Raw genomic sequence first — 22,947 nt, 5'->3', positions numbered from 1 at the left:
CATTTTAATTGAGTACAATTTTATTTTGTTTCACTTGTTATGCATAGACAAGTTTTTGGTGCATTTACCTGGAGGTAATTCAATTTTTTGTGTTTTATGGTTGGCTCAAATATTGATCAGGAGAAAACCTTTCTAAGGCAAGTTCTGCTTTTCTGATGCATGCTTTATTGTTTCAGAAATCTCTGGATATTTGTATCAAAGTTTACAGAGTTTGATGCTAGAAAACTACACAAACTATATAAACACGCGATCAAGAAACGACAAGAGAGTGCTCAGGTATGTGAACCTATTTTAAACTGGTGCAAAATGTAAAACTTTATGAAAATTTGAAGCAACCGGCAAACCAATGTTTGTTTGTTTTGTTTGTTTTTTGCAGGCAGGTGACCAAAACAGTAGCTTAAATGTTCACAGCATTAAACAGGAAGGTATGTGTACATGTCCTGTTTTGCATAAAGAATATCCATATATGTATATGCTACTTACATTTTTGAGGCTTTGAAATCAGCTATAGAACTTTTCTTTCTGTAAACTTAAGTACATTTCCTAACTGAAAAGTGGTTTGAGAACGTCATTGTGAAAGGTCCTTCCTCTCTTCTAATACAATGCAGATATTGAAAGGCTAAAGGAGAATTCTCATCATGACGACAATAGCAGGGACAGCTACACCTCTGAGAGGCACCACTCCTCACATTACAATGATCATCACAAGGAACGGCAGGGAGATTCTTACAGGAAAAGCGATTCTTCGAGAAAGAGACCTTATTCATCATACAGCAATGGCAAGGACCACCGGGATAGGGATCACTACAGGCAAGACAGCAGGTAGACACTGATGCTTGAATTTCTGTTGGTCATCTCACTCCGACTAACACAGGATCAAAACTAGCTTTAGTTGATGGAATCTGCTACAGCTTTATTAAGTTAATTGTTTCTAGAACTCGTTCTGCAAAATGCAATACACATGTTGCTATCCCAGAATAACAGTATATAGATCCTGGGCTCAAGTCACCCAAAACAGTCTTTTTGAAAGAAAAAAAAAATGTGGTTTTATTTTGTTTTTTTATTTTAACAGATACTACAGTGACAGTAAGCACAGAAAACTGGATGACCACAGAAGTCGAGATCACAGGTCAGGTTTAGAAGGGAGCCTGAAAGAAAGATCTCGCTCAGACCATCACTCCCATTCTGACCACAGGTCCCACTCTGAACAACGATCCAGTTCTGAATATGGCCACCACAAATCCTCCCGAGAATACAGGTACCATTCAGACTGGCAGATGGACCACCGAGCCTCTGGGAGTGGGCCTAGGTCTCCCCCATATGACTCCAGGTCTCCCCTTGGACACAGATCTCCATTTGAGTACTCTTCTGACCACAAAAGTACTCCAGAGCAGATCTGGAGTAGCCGCAAGACATAACACAAGCTGAGATGTCATGTCTGGACCTTTTTGTTAGCCATAGAAACAGTTGAACACAGTAAATGCCTTATGTGACTTGAAAGTGCTATGGACAGGCTACTTTCAGTAGCAGTATTGCTTCTCCTTTCCAGGTTGCAAGGTGTAATATCCCATTAAAAGAAAAACAAATATTTTTATATTTAAGGGTAATGCTGCAGTGTGCTGCAAAGTTTGTGACATTTTTAAAACAAAACAAAAAAAAAATCACTTGTTTACTACTACAGAACAGACCAGAACACTGCCCCCCTCCACCCCCTTCACCACCAGACTGGATCTTGGCAAGGATTAGTTCAATTTTGATGTGGTGTTTGGTCTATTTAAAAACTAACAATAAAGAGCTATATGTAACTGATCTTTAATCATGCCTACGAAATGAATAAAGAGTTTAAGATGATTGAAGGACTTTTGCTCACCTTCCAAAGTAACATGTTTACAGTATATACTGTGACAACCATGCCGATTTTTGCATCATGCTTGAATATTTAATTTCTGTACTTACAACTGTAAAATAGCCAGGTTTTTTTTTGTCAGTGATCAATTTAAATGCCTTTATATATATATATATATATATATATATATATATATATATATATATATATATATATATATATATATATATATATATATATATATATAGATAATATTATACATAATGTACTACTGTAAATTTATTGTAAAATAATGAATTGAATGAGCTTTTTTCCTCAGGCTTTTTTTTTTTGACAGTTTCCCTTTACCCAAAAACTCAGGCCGCCTTGTCACAAGAATAAATTTGTCAGTTTATTATTAATGGATAGTCTCACAATCAATTGCTGTTCCGAATGTAATAATGGGGAAAGGAAACCTCTATTCCATTATATGTACACCCTGTAGTGCCCCCTTTCTATCATTACTTACAATAGGTCTTGACTGTTTCCTTTTTTGTTGTAATTTGTTTAAAAAAAAGACAAATCCTTTCCTTTTTAATTCCATACGCTTGTGATATAGGAGAGAAGATGCCCATTTATACTAAGAGGTCCCAGCTCTAAAAGTTAGATCTCAAATAAACTAGATTACATTTTTAATGTAAATCCATTTGTGTTCTTTTTAAATGTAGGCAATAATGTCAAATGTTTTATGCAGCCACATGTATCTGTGTCTGGGTAAATTTGAAAGATACTTACAGTACACACTCGTGTGTGTGTGTGTATATAGCTAGATACCTTCTATATATTACAAATTAAATTTACACAGAAAAAGGCATTATTTTTTTCTTTCTAATACTTTGTGGTTATGGTTTTTTGTAACACCTAACATTATTCACCTTTTACAATCGTACTTCTATCAACATTTTAAGTTTGGTTTTTTTGTATCCATCACAGAATTCAAGTATTGAAAAAAAGATTTGGGGAGGCAGGAGATACACAATTGCACTGCACTTAGACCAGTTCAGGACTTTTTTTTTTTTTTTTAACACTTCTATTAATTCTAGCCTCTGTCATCTGTAAGAAGATATCATAAATCACAATAAGAAGTCAATCTCAGGGATTTAAAGTGTGTTAACTACGCTGCTATGTACCAAACATATTGGAGTAATGCAGAAGGCAAAGAAACACAGGTTACAGAAAGCTGTAGCTTTATACAATGTGGATGTTAACCTTGGTGTATCACTGTGAAAGATAAAACTGTATTGATGTAGGAAGTGAAGGAGAGCAAATGAAGACCAAATTTGATTACAAGTATAAAGTCATGTTTTTTTTATTATTTTTAAATGGGTATTCCGTATGAAATGCAGTAAAGGGAAGTGTGGGTTTAGATCTCTGAAATAAAACTTGGCTTGAGAAGATTAGACTTTCATGAATATGTATCTGTAAATAAAAGATGTAATGGCAAGTTAAATGTGTACTGTAAGACATACTGAACTGGTGGACTTACAGTGATTAAAGTAGTTTTTAATACATTAGATAAAAACGCATTTTATTTTGTCAAAAAGGAAATTTAAATCTACAAGCTTCTGATTTGTTTTTTTTAACATTCCGTATTACATTTTTCATCCATTACATGTGCACAAGACCCAACTAAATCACTGTTATGTGCATCTTGTGTATCCTGATAACAAGCATACAGTACCATACAAATAAATGCATCTTTACATCCGTAGTGCCAGTTATGTCTAGTGCCCTTATATTGAAACAAGTCATTTCCATCAAGCTAAACTCCACCTCCTTTTCTACTTTATCCAACATGGAAATCATAAGAAAAATGTAAGATGTTAGCGGTTTTAAATGGTATAGTTTGACAAAATTACAATTTAATTTTGAAAAGCATTACTTTTGTCAGTCTTTCACACACCAAAATATTTTGCATTAAGTGAGCAGCTGAAATTATAGTTAACTGCAGAAATGACTACAGCTGCATAAAAGAAATGTTGTACAACATGGCAGTATACACTGAAACAAAGTGTTTTTTTTTTTTTTTTACTAGTTGCTCCAGCATGTTTTAACAAGTGTTTTATTGCTGTAGGCACAGAGATTTATTTTGCTAATGTTGCTTACAACTGTTCTGACATAACTGAATAATGCATAGAGTGATGGGAAGTCATTAGCAATGCATATTAGTATATGTGTTTTATATTTGTGACCTACATCCCTGCCATAGCTGTAAACACAAAATTAAAGCCATCTGTCTGTTGGATAAAAAAAAAAATATGAAATCACCATGATCTACATCCATGGTAATGATCTTTTCAAAATGAATCACAAATGGATAACGGGTTCTTTAGGAAACCAAGAATCTAATTCTGGTGCAACTAGAATTTTTCTTATCTTAAAGATACTGGGTTCTGTATCTTACTGTGCAGTTGCATAAGGAGATGGCTGTACTTGTACATATGTTGTACATTTTTTACTTGTCTCTAGAGAACACCCCCAATTTATTGTGCAGCACATTACCTGTTGCATTTTTGTCGTCTGTGGTTTTACTTCAGTTGCTGTGTTTAATATCTCACGCATCTATCGCTCCTGTTGTACATACATTAGGTAAAACTGCAGTAGACAAGGTTTAACACTGGTTGTTCTCTTCTCTGTTCATTACCTTGTTATTCATTAGAAGGAAAACTGCAACATTCTGTTCTCCAGTGCAAGTGGAATAGGACTCTGTTCAGCCCCAAACATTTTGCCATTTAATCATAACTCCATATTAAATGTGACAGAAATCCAAATTTTCTGGATGTAAACGGTTGTATAATAAACCTATACGGTGTGCCTGTTTCATAAAAACGACTTGCTTTATGCTACAATGTTATTCTGAAGTATTAACATTCTGTTTCTGTCTTTTTCTGGTCCATACTGTGCTGTGCAATGCAAAGACCCCACAATACAAAGTATACTGCAAAATACAATAAACTGCAAAAAAGGCCATTCATTCGCATACCAATAAGCAATTGTGTGTTGTAGTTTTCCACCAGCAAGTTACTCTTCAGGTTATAAGGGTGGTCATGATGAAACCTCAGTAGTCTGGATACAGAATCACCTGCTGGTCTCGCTTACCCAGAATCCACTGGTAAAGACTGCTGTTTTTTGTCAGATCTGCCAACAGCAATTCAGATCACCAAGGATAATGTATGCTGGGTATGCAATTAAAAATTGTGTCCTGGATGAGTTTAAAAAAAAAAAAAAGTCTATTTCCTAAGCATCGATTTTCTAAGCATGAAATGTCTTCCTCAGCCAGTAAGAAGTTATCTCCTTTCAGACTACAGGCTAGTTTACTCTTGGCAATAATTGCCAGTACACAAATTGCTGTTCGGTTTTAAATACAGAGTAAGACTGATAGAGAGGGTCTGACTTGGGAGCAAAATTGCTGTCAACTGTTGTCATTTTCAGCATCAATTTAAGTTGGCAGGACCCTGATAGACTTTTTAATGGTAAACAGTGGTCTTTTAGACTACACTTTGTTACTGTCAACTGAGTAGGCACTCATAAAAAATAAAGATATTTCTTTCATTACCTTCTTTATGACATGTGGATCCTTTACCGATTCTAGTTTTAGAAAGGGAATAGGTAATAAGACTAGTAGTGGCTACAGTGTTTACAGTTTTGACTCGTAAATCTGCCTGCCATGTTTTAGGAAATAGATGTTTCTGTGCACTGTGCTAGTATTCTGTACTTGACATTTTTTAAAACCACAGCACATGATCAAAGATATGATGTGTTTTCGTAAATGTCTGATAACATGGCCGGTATACTAGATTAACCAAGTAAAATTGTGAAATTTCCAGCCACTACCATCTTGGAGAACCAGTTTACTGTCAACTGTCAGCCTACAGCTGATTTGTTAATCAAAGGATAGCCAGGAAAGAACACCCTGGCTTCAGAGAGTTTTACTTCCTGGTAAATCTTTTAATACCAACAAGAAAAACAATAAAGACAATTAGTAATATGTTGTTCTTTATTAGGTTCCTTCTTGTGCAGGGGCGGGACAATACACTTGAAACGCATTGTTCCAATGTATACATGATTAAAATAGTTTTGAAATAAGCTTGAACAGCCACTGCACTGCTTTTATGTAACACACATCCACTGCTACGGATACATACAACAATACAATAGTGAGCAAAACTGAAAAGATCTCCTGGGTCATTAAAAAGAAAAACTCCAAGGCAACATTTATTTAGACTTTTTGTACCACAGTCCTCCAAAGAGATTAAGCTTTTTAAATAAGACTTTGTCCAGGGCTTAGGAGGTCTTCTTCTCTTCAAACATTATGTTTGCTGTTGCTTTTTTGGCTGAAAAACACAATAAATGAAAATAGAGTGAAACCTTTATATTAAGAAGAGTCAAGGCCCCAAAATGATGGCCTTAATAGGGCTGGGCACAGAATTTCTTGTAACAAGTCAATACCACAGTGATTTTGTCAATTTTGTGGAATTTTGCAGCCAAGATATCTGCCAATGCGTACGGTTTCTAGTGTGTAATATACATAATATAAAGTCTTGGAGCAAAATGTGTCTATTACAGGATTTACCATTCTTAACTCCACACCAAGGCTGTCACTACTGTGCAGTCTCAGTTAATCCAGTGGGGATGGGGGAAGCAGTTTAGAGGAAACAGAAATTCTGTTCTCCACTCCCAAACCACACCCAATTTAGATATTTAGTGTTTCGCTGAACTTCCCTGCAACTCCCTGCTATCCTTGCTGTTGACTGAGTTCACGGAAGATGGCACTAGGTAGTTTTAGTGCTACCCTGCAGGGAAGTTAGTTTGATCGACTTGCCTTGGCCAGTCTTATAAACAGATCAGATTACCCAGAGATGTAATGTTTACACCCAAACATGTAATCATGTTTTCAAAATCAACATTCGGTTGTGAGTTTGAGATTTTCTGCTGCTCACTTCTATCTTCTTGTTTCTGTCTTTCATTTGTTTCACTACTTTATGCTGCTTGGTGTCGACCAGTTGTATTTTACTTCCCTTTGCATTTTCACATTGGTTTTCCCTCGACCACTGACTCTGTGTTACTTGACTTGTAGTACTTTAGTTTTCTTGTCTGCAATGTTTTTTGGCTCTGTTTTAGCAAGTTTTTACATAGGTCTATACTGTACTGTAGGTGTAGATTTGGTAGGAGTGGGGGAGTGATTTTGTATCCTCACTTCACTGACTGAGAGCAAGAACACCGATATATGTTTGGAAATTAAATATTCTAAAACTATCATTCTTGTCAGCTGCAATGCTGATTTGTTTTTGCGTCAGGCCAAAATTTCAAAATAGAAATATTGCTGATCTACTAAGAAATGTAGGTGCACGTAGACATTCTAATTTCAGAAACAGGCCCTATGGGATTGACCAGTACCTGAGGAAACACACTGGTACTAAATAAATAAGTTTAACCAATAGAAATTGAGAATATATGTAAATATAATTCATTATTGCAAATCTAGTTGGGCTACTATTACTGCACTTTTCATTTTCTTTCTCTAGGTAATCCTGTGACATCAGGAAACAGTTTTGAACGCAAACACTCCTACCACTTTTGATACATTTTCATTGGTCTTCTGCAAAAGCTACAAATTAAGGCTCCTAAGCAAGCCTCAAACTTACCTACATTAACTATCCTACAAAAACCTTGTTTCTAACATTCTGCCTCGTCTGGTCCATTCTCCCCTGACAAGCACTGTGCTGCACAATGTAATGCCTCTAACACTGTCGTCGTGGGCTCTGGGTTTAAAATAGGAAATGCCACTACAGTTCATATTAGACTATACTGCTGAATTAAAAGTCAGATGCATGTCATATATGTGGAAACACACTATTTATTTTTTCCCATGGAAGGCTTAAAACTGATCAACACATCCCTAATGCTGTTTAAACAAATTGAAACGTGTGCGTTTAAAGATGAATAAGAGGTGGGACTCCTGTTTTAAATTTTATATCAATTTCTTATTTTTTTCATTAGGCACATATAATTCGCTGATTTTTACTTTTTGTGTTACACTGTACAACTTTGTGCATCTGCCATGGCCTCACCACATCCAGAGAATGAATTATCTACCTCAAGTGTGACTATTCTGGCAATACTATAAAGTATTAGTAATGATGTGGCCTTACCCTCGTTGGTAATGGTGTCAGCAGCCTCTGAAGCCTTGTCTTTCAGGTCCTTCACAACGCGATCCATCTTGGCCTCATGCTTCAGAAAGAAGGGGCGGATAATCCGATGGTAGATCAACATGGATCCGTTGGAAGGGGTGGGAGCCATGCACCACACAAGAAAAGCACACTGTTGGCAAACACACAAATGTCAATGTGCTTTTAAAAACAGGAATCAAACTCGGCATACTTGACTGCAGACCAAGTATCTAGCCTATATTTAGTCTCCCAGCGGCATTTGCAAGCCATTGCTGTGTCTTCTGTGAGTCACATGCTTTTGTGATTCTCAAATGCTTCACTGTACCTTCAAGTTGCATACACCCTATTGAGATTACCACTTAGACACTAGTTGAGAGTTGTAGCGTGAATACGCAGTATGCTGGCTGTCTGTCTGCAGACCTTATGAAAACCTTGCATATGCAGGGAGATTGCAGTAGTTGAGGGAATTAAGTTACGTATGACTTCTCTTTTGCTGAATATCCTCGTAAAGCTTTATTGGAACCATCACAAGGTTTCCAATAAAGTGTGGTTCTTTCCCAACCAAACCATTTAGACAAATGGCAAAGAAAGAAACTGTATTCAAGGTAACTGATTAATAAGAGGTTTAAATCTTACTATCGTGCCATTTCTGTGTTTTTTTGTTTGTTTGTTTGAAGATGCAAATTATGTTTAAAATAGACTGTGTCAGATAGGTATCAATGATCTCTGTATCCTGATCAGCAGAGCTTGACATTATCTCTTTCACTTATCTTTCATTTGTCAAGTCATGCTTTGCTTGTCATGTAAGCCTCTTGCAATCTTCCTGCAGATACTGCTGAGCGCATGATAGGAGTAAATCTCTCCTCCACTTGTTTATCTACTAATCCTGATCATTGAGTTTTGGTGCAGGAAGTTTCCCCGCTGTGGCTGGAAATTAAAAGTTAAGGCTATAATAATCTTAGACATGTTTATCAGTTTTACACAAGAGTCTGATCACTAACACTAACTCACAGACTAGCACGCTGAATATGGGATGCAGATTATAGCTCCTTGCCTCTCAGTGGCTTGCAAGCTGGATTGGTGGGTATGTCAACCATGCCTCATACAGGTGCATGGATTTAATTGCACAACAGTTTAACAGGACCATGGTGTGCAAAACCTTTGCTGCCTAACAAGGTAAATTGAGCAGTCTCAACTAGGGAAGTGCGACAAGTCTATATACATTTATCTGATGACATTTATTCATCCTTAACAAAGTCCTATACTGTACATTTAACACTTAATGTTAACATGGCCCAACTCTCCTTTTCTTCTCCCTTTCTTTGCAATACATTTTACTCCCTTGTGCAAGATAATGTGGTAAATTACTAGTTACAGCCACTCCCTGTTTGTTCATTACAACTGCTAACTGGTTTAGACATGCTTTTGTCACAAGATTACGCATCACAGAATGGACTGTATGTATTGTCTGCTGCTGTTTGAAATGCATTCGTAAAACACAAAGTTCTTTCTAATCTGATTTGGTATACTTTTAAAGTGCATGATTTTGAAGGATTTTTGGCTTTTTTACTGTTTAGTGTTTAGGAATCTGGTATCAGTGTTTGAGAACTTTCCATGTGGATATGCAGCTGGATATGTCTATATCCTACACAGGACCTTTGGGTTAGAGCTACTATTTCTGGGATAGACTTCCAAGGATAAAGTGTTCTTGTTTTTCTAGAGGATCCCGAACAACAACATGTATTTCATTTCAAATAACTCCTCAATTTATACTACATTCCACAGAAATTCAAAGGAAATAATAACCCTTATCAATGTTTCTTACCACAGCTATTTATTGCAGAGTGTTGCCCAAATGGCAAATATTTACCATTGGCCTGCCCTTCCTTTACAACTATAAATGTTAGATTGGCAATGCATGCTTAATATTGTTCTGAAATTTGTACATTGCTATTTATTTCACCTCTTACCAAAGCTCTCACTTAAGCAAGTTACGCGCTCTAAAGGCAGCAATTTCGGTCGGGCAAGTCTTGCTGTTCCCATCTGTGCTGCATAATCCTTTGAGCTCAAGAAGGGTCTGCATTCCACTGTGTCTCTGTGAGGGGTAGAATTACCTTGTCTCATAGCAGATGCATCGGGCTGGGAGAAGGCAAAGCACACTAACGGTGATCCTCTGACACTAGAAACCAATACCCAAGCAGCACAGTGCTCAAGAGGACAAGAATGGGATATTTGGAAGCAGCCGACAGCTTGAAATACAAGACCGCACCCTTTTATTTCACAAGCACCACACGTCAGGAAATCCCTGGACATGTAAATACTCACTTCCTGTATGTCGTGTTTGATTTTACAAACAAGGGCGGTCAAAGCAAATGCACACCTTGCATTTAGTGTCGTCAAACATGCTTACTACATTATAAGTGCCTGTAAGCACTCGTACGGCATGACTTGCAAAGCAGAAAGACATTTAAGACTTTTAAGGCAGTGTTTGATATGATTCATACGGCAGCAATCCAAATAGGAGCAAATATAGAAAGGGATGATCTTTTTTTAGATGTAACAGTAATAACATACCTCTTAATACCACAAGTTGCTCAGTTTTCTATGCTTTTGAAAAACAGGAATTGAATTTAAATGGAACAGCTATCAATGATATTTACGACTTTAAAGCATGTTCAAATAGATTAGTTACAGTTCTTTGTCTGGAATGTAATGGCATCTTTTACGTTTACCGTGTTTTGAGACAGCTGTATTTAAATTTTAACTTCCACTGGGATTTGTTTCTAGAGCAAGTGATGTCTCTGAAGCTCACAAAGAAGATTAAACCAGAACTGTGTAATGAGCATGCACTGTAATTACCTTTTTGACGAGAAGGCTTTCAGTATAAGATCCCAAATAAGAACCCTAGGTTTTTACGAGAGGATTTGCTCACTAAACCACTGCACATACATTTTCATAAAAGACAGAAAGTGGTCCATTATCAAATTATATTGGTAACCTAAACTCAGGTTGTTTTCCGTTTGCTACCAAGTTCTTATAGTGTCCCTTTTAATTGTACTTTTAGTGTCTCCAGACCTGGAAAGTCTACATGCTGCAACATGGAAAAAATGTTTCACATCAGCCTTTGAGTCATTCTTAAACCTTTTTTGTTATCAGCTTATGCTGCCTATATCTGGTAAAGACTAAGAGGCCACAAATCACACTGGTCACATGGCATGGCTTTTGCTCTACAATGAAAAGGACCACATGGTTTATGTACGTGTTACACATTTAACCTTTAAAATCGATTCTGGTTGCTAGTATATTATTTAAATATAACTTCTCAGACACTATCTCATTTTCACTTATTCTCATTATTAACAGTTTATGCCACTGTACAGCTATAGCCAAACGTTTTGCATCACCCTGTAGAATTAACACATTTTTCTTCATGAAGTCAAATGAAGCCTGCTGAATAATGTTAACATATGGAATTACATACCGCTTTGCATTGTTCCCTATACTTAATGACAAACTGACAAAAATTGAAAAATATGATATTGTATATGATATAAAATATGATACTGAAACTGCTCTGCTCCGGATTGTGAATGATCTCCTGCTCAATGCTGATGCTGGTGCTCCCTCTGTGCTTGTCCTCCTTGATATAACAGCCGCTTTTGACACCATAGATCATGGCATTCTGTCTCTCCTGGATGTCCTCTTACCTATCCAGACGCATGCAGTCTGTTTTCTATGCTGGATGCAGTGGTGTCCTCCAAGGATCTGTTCTTGGGCCCCTTCTCTTCAATATCTACATGCTTCCTTTGGGTCACCTTATCCGCCAACACAGCCTCATGTCTCACTCCTATGCTGAAGACACCCAGCTCTACTTAAAACTCGACCCTGGAAGTCCCTCTGCCATGGTCCGGCTCTCAGCTTGCATTCAAGACATCGAGGCCTAGATGTCTGCAAATGTTCTGAACACTAGCAAATCTGAACTCTTTGTAGTAGGATCTAAAACTCAGCTTAAGCTCAATATAGCTGCCCTGAACCTCGGAAACTGTCTGCTGCTGCCTTTCCCCACAGTACAAAGCCTTGGTGTACTTCTTGACACCCACATCTCCTCCGTGGTCAAATCTTCCTTCTACCATCTTCAAAACATTTCCAAAGTCTATCCCTACCTTTCCCTCCTGGATACGGAGATACTTTGTCATGCATTTGTCTCCTTTCGACTCAACTACTGCAACTCTCTCTATGGTGGTCTCCTGGCACGCACCATAAACCGACTGCAGCTAGTTCAGCATGATCACATCCCCCCCCCCCCCCCCCCCGTCTTGCCCAGCTGCACTGGCTACCTGTAAAGTTCAGGATTACTTTCAAAACTCTCCTGCTGACCTACAATGCCCTTCATCACACAGGTCCCAAGTACCTCCTCAACTTGCTGACCCACTATGTCCCTGCCCACAAGCTGAGGTCCTCTGACTCTGGCCTGCTTGTTATCCCCAAGCAAAAGTGCATTACACTTGGAGAACGCTCATTTAGCTTCATGGCTCCAACTCTTTGGAACTCTCTCCCAGCTTTGATGCGTGATGCTCCCACCATTGCTCGCTTCAAATCAACTCTCAAGACCCACTTGTTCTCTCATGCTTTCCATGCTCTTTAAGCCTGACATCTGCTATTAGCTGCTGTGTTGTTGCTATTATTTCATGTATTATGCATTTTTCACTGTATATCATGTATTATGCATTTCTCTGTATTTAAAGTATTATGGATTTTCTTGTTGTTACTGCATCTTGTAAAGCGCTTTGTGATGGTGGTCCATTTTGAAAGGTGCTACATAAATTAAAGATTGATTTATATCTCCCCAACAAAACAACAAAAATAACATACCTTGCCCATGTAGTAAAATGGGAACCAAGACAGGAAAATATCAGCAAAGAATTCAGCCACGCTGAAAACTCCATACACCACCCAGTAGGTCAGCCATTTTGTGTCATCATCTTTGTCTATGCTTTCGATTGCTTTAATTCTGAAAGTCAGAAACAAGATTATTTTAATAAGGGCAGTGTAAGCAGCAAAATAAACACATCATGTTATTCCATCAGAATAAGAGGTAGGCTAGATTTTAAATATTTATGCAACCTTTCTTTTAGTGCATATGGGGTGGTTTGAAGAAATACATTCAGTGGATGACACTGTGTGCCGACTTTAGAGGTACACTTCTAGAATACATAACTGATATCTCAAGTCTGAACAGGTGCATAAAACCTAAAAATATAACAAGGCATCACATAAACGTCTCTGTAATACATTTTTAAATACTGGTATTAATAAAGCAGGAAAACAAGTCTAAAGTAAGACCAGCAAACACTTTCAATACTGGCTTATATTTGTATTATTATTATTGTGATAGTGTTATACACTGGGAGAGAGATGTATTCGTAGCAAGAAGACTGGGAATCCCTTTATAGAACACACACACACACACACTGGTATAATTTGGGAACCCACATTAAAGGGCATCCTGGTTTACTTCAACCCTAAAAATACACCAACCATTAAACATGATCAGCTGCCTGGTAAAAGGTTTAAGAATATAAGAAAGCATTACATTTGAATGCTCAAAACTTTGGTACTGCCGCATATTAATTCTCAGCTATAGAAGTGTGTGTGTGTGTGTGTGTGTCTATATATATATATATATATATATATATATATATATATATATATATATATATATATATATATATAAAATCTAAGAAGGGACATATCAGATGTAATAATGTGTAAACATGACATTCATATGCAGAGGTACATCGGATGTGGCACTGGAATGGTTCATTTTTACTGGACACCACTTGTAACGGAACTTTATTGAGTGAATCATGAGACAATGCAACTCTGTACCCACTATAAGGACCCCATGTCAAAGCATGTGGTCTGTGTCATTGATATGGCTAGAGGTTAAAACAACGTGACAGTGAAAGGGTTGGACAACACAGGTAATGGAATTTAAGAACATCAAAGAATACAGCTGTTACCAAACAGAAGACAGCAGCTCCAAGTGTACCATCCCATATTCGGTCAGAGGTCATGGTCACAATCACTACTGTTTTGTGTTGTACCTAGACTCTTTTCATTGTGGGATCATATCATCCCTGGGATCCACCGATTCTGATTAGTACTCAAACTAAAGAGTGACAAATCTAACTGGCATTTTACATCATTGTTTACAATATTCTTTCAGTTTTTAATTAGCTGAATAACGAATAATAAAAAAGTATAATTCAGTTTAATATTACAGTAAAAGAAAGAATTTCTTAGCAGACACCCTTACCCAGGGTGACTTACAGTTGTAAACAAAAAATACAGTTCAATAGTCTTCTATTATGCGTTTACCTTGAATTTGCAACCTTGTGCTTTACCATGCATTTACAGCACTTCCTTCTTCCTACATCTCTGCATTTCCCATGTGACTGACACTACACCACAACAGCAGTATATAGACACTCCAAACCACACAATATTATACCACATCCTGAACAGTACGGCACATGCAATTCTACAGACTACCTTGCTCAGCATTTGATATATAATATATATATATATATATATATATATATATATATATATATATATATATATATATATATATATATATATATATATATATATATATATATTCTGTGATGACAACTGCATTAAATAATCAATGCCCCTGGGCTAAAAATCTTAAATTCAATAAAGGCGCGGCCTCTTGTCTGTGCCAGAAAAATGAAGCTGCCGTGTACAATCCATGTGTCCAATAGATTTCTCAACAACGAAGAACCCAGTAATAAACCAGTCACATGGTGACTCAATTCCCTAGTGCAACTTAAGATGATAATGCATCAGTTGCGCATCCTGAAATGTTTTTTTGTCAACGTGCCAGTTCTGCTCTATGTCTGTGCTTGTGGTAATTCCTGTTGGTAAAGGGTGGGCCTCTTTCTGACATTTCAGAGCTATCAAGCAAACAGACTGCACACGGAAGAGCATCAGGTAATCCAATCCAGCTTCATTGTGCAGTCACTCATGGCAGAAGACTCAACACAAGGCAAAGTATAGTATGTAAATAAAACAAAATCCTGAGATGGTGCAAACAACTGTGAAAACTAGAAAAAATGGGCACCGCTAAACATAGCAAGTAGGAATAGGATATTTGAAAAGCTACTGCAAATGGATATTAATAAAGGTGCAAACATATTTATAGAACGGACTGCTCCATCTTAACCTATATGCTGAATTTTATAACACATCCTTCAATATTTATTTTCTTCATGTTTTTCACATTTTATAACAGATTCTTACTGTATGTGTGTGTGTGTGTGTGTCATGTCTAAACAATAAAACTAATTTTCAACACTGACCTTCTTGCAAATACAATGCTAACTTTATTACAATAAGCTGACCAAGCAAAACTGTTTATGTTGTTATTTTGTGGATTCTGGCAGAAACATTAAACAGGTGTTAAATGGAGAAGGTAAAAAAAAAATGTGTCGTGACACAATTGCAACCTTAAAATATGTTTATTTTGGTTTAATCTACAGTAGGTCACAATATATTTTTAAAAAAGAGCATCAGTTTAAAGTCTTGTTAATTTGTGCTCATTTTCAAACTACAAATTTAATTTATAGCCCATGATACAACACGAATACAACATTTTCAAACAGCATCATTGTTAAACCTTACCTAACACATACTCGCTTATGAGAGCAATTAGCCTCAAATGTATATTATTATTTGTTGTTTGATCTGTTTTTCTTTCCGGAATTTGCTATTTTTGTATTAGTGCTTGTTTTACGGATATAATGAGAATGTACTTTACACTTGGGCTATCCAAACGATAGTTCTCAATCCATATACGGCTCTTGATTTATAGGTATTGGATTATTCCATTACTGCTGTTTAAGCTTTTCTACTTTAAATACAAGTACATCTGGAACATAAAAACCCACACCCCAATAAAGTCTGCTAGTTCTGACACTCTATCGTAATTGGGTTGAAACTCATATTTAACGTAGTAATGACAACGCACTGGGCTAAATTCATATACTTATGTTTGGTTTTTTTTGTGTGTGGCTATTTTATTTTATTATTATTATTTTTTTTTTTTAAATTTAAGTCGTTGCCAATTAGTTTTTATTATTTTCTCCCCAATTTGAAATGCCCAATTATTTTTAGGCTCAGCTCACCGCTACCACCCCTGCGCTGACTCTGGAGGGGCGAAAATGAACACACGCTGCCCTCCGAAGCGTGTGCCGTCAGCCGCCTGCTTCTTTACATTCTGTAAACTCACCGTGCAGCCGCCTCAGAGGACAACGCAGCTCTGGGCAGCTTACAGGCAAGCCCGCAGGCGCCCGGCCAGACTACAGGGGTCGCTGGTGCGCGGTGAGCCGAGGACACCCTGGCCGACCTAACCATCCCCCCGGACGACGCTCGGCCAATTGAGCGCCGCCCCCTGGGAGCTCCCGTCCACGGTCGGCTGTGGAATAGCCTGGACTCGAACTGGCGACGTTCAGGCTATAGAGCGCATCCTGCACTCTAGCGAGTGCTTTTACTGGATGCGCCAGGCGAGAGTCCCCGTGTGTGGCTATTTTAATAACCCATTTAGTAATAACATGCTTGCCAAATAGCAACATTAGGCAATATCTCTTAACAGACTTACTCAATATTTGCTGATTCATTCAAAAAATGTACATGCAAATTAATGAAACTAATGTGTACATATACTGTGAAATATTTATCTGCATTGGCTTTTATGTTTTGTTTTGTTTTTTTAATAATGTGATCCTCTGTGTCTTACATACTGAAATGTACAAACAGACGCTTGAATTGTCATAATGTATTACTGCACTGTATATAAATATGCCTGTTAAGGACACTACAGATATCTCTTCAGTTTATATTATGTTGCTGACTATAGGCTTCTAGGGTGACGTAATCGTTCAAACGGCATAGCCTGTGTATAGCTAAATTCAAAATGGTTTGGGTTTTAATTGAACCAGCTCATCTCTCTCTCTCTCTCTCTCTCTCTCTCTCTCTCTCTCTATATATATATATATATAAAACACTAAACAAATAAATAAAAATAACAAACAGAATAACTTACGAGATATATGCAGGATACACGAATCCAATGAGGTTACACAAAAGAGATGCCCCATATCCGATCACAAGATATAAAGAAATAATGGCAATGACAGCTGCAAAACAAAATCATAACACGCTGTAGCCTTACAGTTTATATCATAATTAGATTTTAAACAACCACTGTATACCTTTCGCAAGACATTGTCAGAAATAGCTTGGGATACAAACAACGGGGTGGTACAGATGACTGTAGCCTGATTTTACAGATTTTTGGCAAAAGAAAATGTTTACGTAACAGTGCAACGCACATTGAATATGATGATATATCAAGGGTTCTGTGAAAAAAATCTTACCGAGCTATACTATAGTTTTGCATATGCTATTAAAACGTTAATAAGACATTATTCTACTGGAATGACGGGAATATATGTCCCCTAGTACATTATAATATGCAAATATGTATTCATCACAACAACAATATATACAGCTATAGCCAAAGGTTTTTCATCACCCAATTATTACTTCAGTCGCGAATGAACCCTACTGAATAACGTTACGTTAACATATTGACTTACATACTGCTATGTAGTTTCCCATACTTAACGAAAAATGTGACATTTCGAAATCCAACATGAAATACTGTACTATTTTTAAATAAAATATCTAAATTCTGTTTATATATTTTATTTTTATTTGTATTAATGTCTCGGTCCTAAAATTATAGGTGATGCAAAACGTTTGGCCATAGCTGCATTTCATGAGTTGTTGTTTTTTGTTTTTTTTTCTATTTAAAACATAACTTCCATTTTTATACAACAGTGACACACAATTGCCAGTCAAAGAAGCAGCTCTTTTGGTACTCCTGTTTGCTGCGTGGTCTATAATTACTATAATTAACGACTTACCGATTGCAATGTAGGATCGCTTTACTCCTGTCTTGGCCTCGATTTTTGCCAGTTGATCGTTTACTACATTCTTCTCATGAAGAAACTTCTCAAACCTCTCTTTTAGCGCCCCAGCCATGTTTTTCTGTTTGTGTGGTTCAGTTCAGTATAGCCTGCTTGCTGTCTCTTCCCTTTGAAATCAAGCCACACTGCAATACTGTAATACGCACAAGTCTCCCTTGCTTTTTAACATCGCCCTGTCACAAGTACTACAGGGCCGTCAGAGCCAGGATGTGGTGTACGTCACACAGGCAGCCACACCCTTATTAGTCTGCCAAATATGTTGAAAAACCCGTATCTGTTCTGAACTCATAGGTGGACGAGTTGTTCAATATTTAATTACACAGAAACAAGGTTATACCAGCTAAGGGTTCTGAGCTTTTACAGCAGGAAATTGTCATTGTGGTTCTCTGAATGAAACATTTTCCTGCGCCCTTTGAAAACAACTGTGTGGGCTCTCAGAACATATACCATCAGACTAATGAGTTTTTTGTGATTGTTGTAGGCACTGCAGTGAGCTGGTTACCAGCAAGAGTTGGAATGCAGGGACACATACTTAAGGGTCTCTTAATATATTTCAAGTTGGTAGAAAAAAAACAAAAAAAACAAAAAAAACACAGCATGGGTTGGATTTTTTTTTTTCTTCTTTAATTTATAACATTTCTAGTATGAGTTAATAATTGTAATAGGTTAACACTTTATTTATCTGCCAAAGTACCATTAATCCTGCTTGTGGAGGTTTGAGACATTGACAGTAAATTAAAGTTCTATGCATGGCATAAAGCCACTAAAATACAAACAACAGAAGGGCCCAGCCCAGCAGTACCACAACAGTCCGCCAACCTATACGTCACTCTAGCAGCAGTGAACGCGGTCTGGCACTGCAGCTGTGAGGGGCTTAGCCCGGATCAGCAGGCCCTGCTGCAGGAGCTGTTGCGGGAGTTCCAGCACTGCTTCACAACCAGGCCAGAGGGAGTGGGTCAGACCCACCGGGTGCAGCACGACATCGACCTAGCAGGTTTTTAAACAGCTATTGGCCTTGTTTTTACTATTGCCCCCCTTTGTAAATCACACTGAAGCATACCGCACACCACCCCCGTCCACTTGGTCTTGTTGCTACTTTTCCACTCTATCTGCTGTGACTTTTTCCTGAATAAAAAGGCAAACATTTATTTAACATGCAGGCCAAAAAACTAAATGTTATACTAGACAGTGTGCACAATTTAATTGGGCATCCTAACCCAAGCTTACCTTTCATGTGCTGTACTGCACATAATTAAACCATATTTTATGTGTTTTTGTATTTGCTGTCAAAGGTTATGTATTTTATCTGACGCAGATACATGTAATGTAAAGCCTAGAGATGATAAATTAACAAAAGCAATAAGTGTGTAAAAGTATTGTCAATAGAGCAGTTAGCAGTTGTGCCAGTCCCCTTGCAAAGTGAGGTGGAACCCATTTAAGGGTGTGCATATAATAGTGGTCAGTCTACAGGAACCAGGGACTGAGGCAGATAGGCTAGCTCCTGCTTCAAGTAATCTTTAATTAACTACATTTGGTAACTCTGTAAGGTGGTGTTTGAATTAGCTGAGTTAGTGTGTGATTAGTACCAGGTGAGTGGTTTAATTGAATAGAAGTTGTTTTGCTATCTGATTGGTTTCCACGCAGTTGTTTTTTATATATTAAGCAGCCTATTTTAGCGCAAGCCATACGCGCCAGCCAACCGAAGAGCCTCAACAAAAGAGCCGGGAGTCTAGCTGTGGGAGTCCAGCGAGGGGAGGCCTGCACTGAGACGCTGTTCCAATAGATCCAAACCTACCGGGGCTCTAGAAGAAGCTATCTACTAGTCAGGTCTGTACCCTCCACCCTACTGCTCCTACTGTGCCTTTTGTCCTGCTATGACTGTCTCTCACATCCCTGTTCTGTCCTCCCGTCCTCGTCCTCTGCCCTCCTTCCGCTGCTGCTCCTCCAACCCCTCTAACCTCATTTCTCTGCCTCTCCCCCCCTCCCGCACACTCTCTGGTGCACTCTGGAACTGTCACTCTTCTGCTAACAAAGCTGATTTCATATCTGCCTTTGCCTCCCACCTCTCGCTGGATTTCCTTGCTCTCACTGAAACCTGGCTGTCCCCTGATAACACTGTTACTCCTGCTGCCCTGTCCTCTCTCTACGTCCTGTCCCATACCCCGCGCCTCACTGGACGGGGAGGTGGGACGGGTCTTCTCCTCTCTCCCTCCTTACTCTTTTCTGTCCCCTCCGATCTCATCTCACTCTCTGTCAGTACCTTTGAATTTCATGCAGTCCAACTAACCTTGCCCTGTCAACTCCTGCTCATTGTTCTTTACCGCCCCCCTGGGCCTCTCACTCACTTTCTGGATGAACTCGACTATCTACTCTCCTCCCTCCCCTCCCTGTCTACCCCGACTGTCCTGTTGGGTGACTTCAACATCCATCTCTCCAACCCCAGCCACTCTGCTGGATTCCTCCCTCTCCTGCACTCCTTCGACTTCTGTCTCTCTCCGTCCCCTCCTACCCACAAAGCTGGCCGTCAACTGGACCTCACCTTCTCCAGGGCCTCACCTTCTCCCCTGATGACTTTGCCTCCTTCTTCTCTTCTAAAATCTCAGATATCCGCAAACTCTTTAACACCTTTAACTCTCCCTCCCCCGCACCCCCTCCCGCTCCAACTCCTACACCCACTGCAACCCCTACTAACTCACCCTCCTTCTCCACCTTCTTGCCCCTCTCAGACTCTGACCTCTCCTCCCTGCTCCAAGGTCACAAACCCACCTCGTGTGCCTTGGACCCCCTCCCCACTCACCTCTTTCAAGCTGCTGCTCCTGCTCTACTCCCCTTCATCTCCTCCCTCCTCAACACCTCTCTACTTTCTGGTATCTTCCCCTCTGCCTTCAAAAAAGCCTCTATCACTCCCCTCCTCAAAAAACCTACCCTCGACCCCACCTCCCTCCAGAGCTGCCGTCCTGTCTCCCTCCTACCCTTCCTCTCCAAAACCCTCGAGCGGACTGTACACCGCCAGCTCTCTGCTTTCCTGTCCAACCACTCTCTGCTTGACCCTCTCCAATCTGGCTTCCGCTCTGCTCACTCCACTGAAACCGCCCTCCTGTCTGTCACCAACTCACTTAAATGTGCCCGAGCTGCCTCTCTCTCCTCTGTCCTAATTCTCCTCGACCTCTCTGCTGCCTTTGACACTGTTGATCACTCTATTCTACTATCATCTCTTGCTGACCTGGGGATCTCTGGCACTGCTCTGGCCTGGTTCTCCTCCTACCTCTCCAACCGCACTTACCAGGTAACCTGGCGTGGAGCAACCTCCACACCTCACCCTCTCTTAACTGGAGTCCCCCAAGGGTCAGTCTTGGGTCCTCTCCTGTTCTCTCTCTACACCCGCTCCCTGGGCCCCCTCATCGCATCCTATGGTTTCTCATACCATTTCTATGCTGATGATGCTCAGATTTTCCTCTCCTTCCCCACCTCTGACTCCACCATCTCCTCCCGTATCTCTACCTGTCTGTCTGCTATTTCCTCCTGGATGCACTCGCATCACCTCAAACTCAACCTCTCTAAATCTGACCTCCTTTTCTTTCCCTCCTCCTCCCCCTCCTCTGATCTCTCTCTATCTCTGTTCCTCTGGAATCTACCACACTCTCTCCCTCTTCCTCAGCTAAGAACCTTGGAGTCACCCTGGACCCCTGCCTCTCTTATTCCCAGCACATCTCCACTCTGGCACGCACTTGCCGATTCTTCCTGAGCAACATCCGAAGAATCCGACCCTTCCTCGCCAACTATGCTACCCAGCTCCTGGTCCAGGCCCTGGTACTCTCCCGCCTAGACTACTGCAACTCCCTCCTGGCTGGCCTCCCTGCGTCCGCCACCCGTCCGCTCCAGCTCATCCAGAACTCTGCTGCCCGCCTGGTGTTCTCTCTGCCTCGCTTCGCCCACGCTACTCCACTACTCCGCTCGCTCCACTGGCTCCCGATCACCGCTCGCATCCAGTTCAAGACTCTTGTACTAGCCTACAGATGCCTTGACCAGTCTGCACCTAGCTACCTCCAGACCCTCATCTCTCCCTACACCCCCACTCGACCTCTCCGCTCCGCCTGCACTAGAAGACTAGCTCTACCACCGCTACGCTCCCCTGCCTCCAAAGCCCGCTCCTTCTCCACCCTTGCTCCGCAGTGGTGGAATGACCTTCCTACAGATGTCAGGACTGCCCAGTCCCTGACCACATTCCGGCGCCTCCTTAAGACTCACCTCTTCAAAGAGCACCTGTAGAACTCCTCTGTTTGTATCCTGGGACACTATCACCCTTCATGTAAATGTGCTTTATTTTGCTCTTATCAGCCCTTATTTTACTGCATTTAATCCTGTACATCAGAATACTGTAATCTGCCAAGTTTTTAACCTGTAGTACTTTGTATTTAATCACATCCTGATGTAACTATCACTATTTAATCATATCCTGATGTAACTATCACTATTACCTGCTGTATTATTGAATTGTGGTTTGTCAAACTTGTACTTTACTTGAACAAAAATTATTGTATTTCTTGCTCTTATTGTATTACTTGTATTGTAACGCTTGAAATGTTTTTGCTTACGATTGTAAGTCGCCTTGGATAAGGGCGTCTGCTAAGAAATAAATAATAATAATAATAAAAGGTATAAAAACATTACTATGAAATACCAATTAAAAAAAACAAAAACATACAAAATATATATTTTTGTATTTTTACTCTGTTCACTCAGACTTGCAAAACGTGACAGGAAAGGGGGCTAACATGTGCCATGGCACTGGTAGTTCTAAAATCCTATTGCT

General features: G+C 39.4%; 2 protein-coding genes across 6 annotated transcripts in view; one reads left to right on the top strand and one right to left on the bottom strand.

Annotated features, from left to right (window-relative positions):
* LOC117409213 (chromodomain-helicase-DNA-binding protein 1) overlaps positions 1 to 1,851 on the top strand; it is a 31,033-nt gene extending 29,182 nt beyond the window's left edge. For all 5 annotated transcript variants that reach the window (XM_034014875.3, XM_034014878.3, XM_034014876.3 and 2 more), the window contains exons 34-37: positions 177 to 276; positions 377 to 425; positions 609 to 822; positions 1,073 to 1,851. In XM_034014875.3, coding sequence (XP_033870766.3) covers positions 177 to 276; positions 377 to 425; positions 609 to 822; positions 1,073 to 1,418 — 709 coding nt within the window. In that variant the 3' untranslated portion in view covers positions 1,419 to 1,851. The remainder of the gene's footprint in view (positions 1 to 176; positions 277 to 376; positions 426 to 608; positions 823 to 1,072) is intronic.
* Positions 1,852 to 5,864: 4,013 nt separating this feature from the next.
* On the bottom strand, positions 5,865 to 18,328 carry LOC117409070 (receptor expression-enhancing protein 5). The gene is made up of 5 exons (XM_034014665.3): positions 18,072 to 18,328; positions 17,186 to 17,279; positions 12,928 to 13,066; positions 8,038 to 8,206; positions 5,865 to 6,219 (listed from the first exon to the last, which is right to left on the bottom strand). Exons 1-5 carry the CDS (start codon positions 18,187 to 18,189, stop codon positions 6,170 to 6,172), a joined length of 570 nt encoding a protein of 189 aa, XP_033870556.2. The 5' UTR covers positions 18,190 to 18,328; the 3' UTR covers positions 5,865 to 6,169.
* Between the last annotated feature and the right edge of the window lie 4,619 nt (positions 18,329 to 22,947).

This window comes from Acipenser ruthenus, chromosome 1 (assembly GCF_902713425.1).
Source record: "Acipenser ruthenus chromosome 1, fAciRut3.2 maternal haplotype, whole genome shotgun sequence".
NCBI classification, from domain to species: Eukaryota; Metazoa; Chordata; class Actinopteri; order Acipenseriformes; family Acipenseridae; genus Acipenser; species Acipenser ruthenus.
Note: the sequence above shows the minus strand (reverse complement) of the source record. Positions and strands in the feature narration are given on the sequence as shown.

Bases quoted from the DNA above. Each gene is read 5' to 3' on its own strand.
- LOC117409070 (XM_034014665.3), bottom strand. From the start codon at position 18,189: ATGGCTGGGGCGCTAAAAGAGAGGTTTGAGAAGTTTCTTCATGAGAAG. The intron at 17,280-18,071 runs GTAAGTCGTTAA...TTTGTTTTGCAG, and splicing joins GCGATCCTACATTGCAATCG to CTGTCATTGCCATTATTTCT. The intron at 6,220-8,037 runs GTAAGGCCACAT...TGTGTTTTTCAG, and splicing joins TGACACCATTACCAACGAGG to CCAAAAAAGCAACAGCAAAC.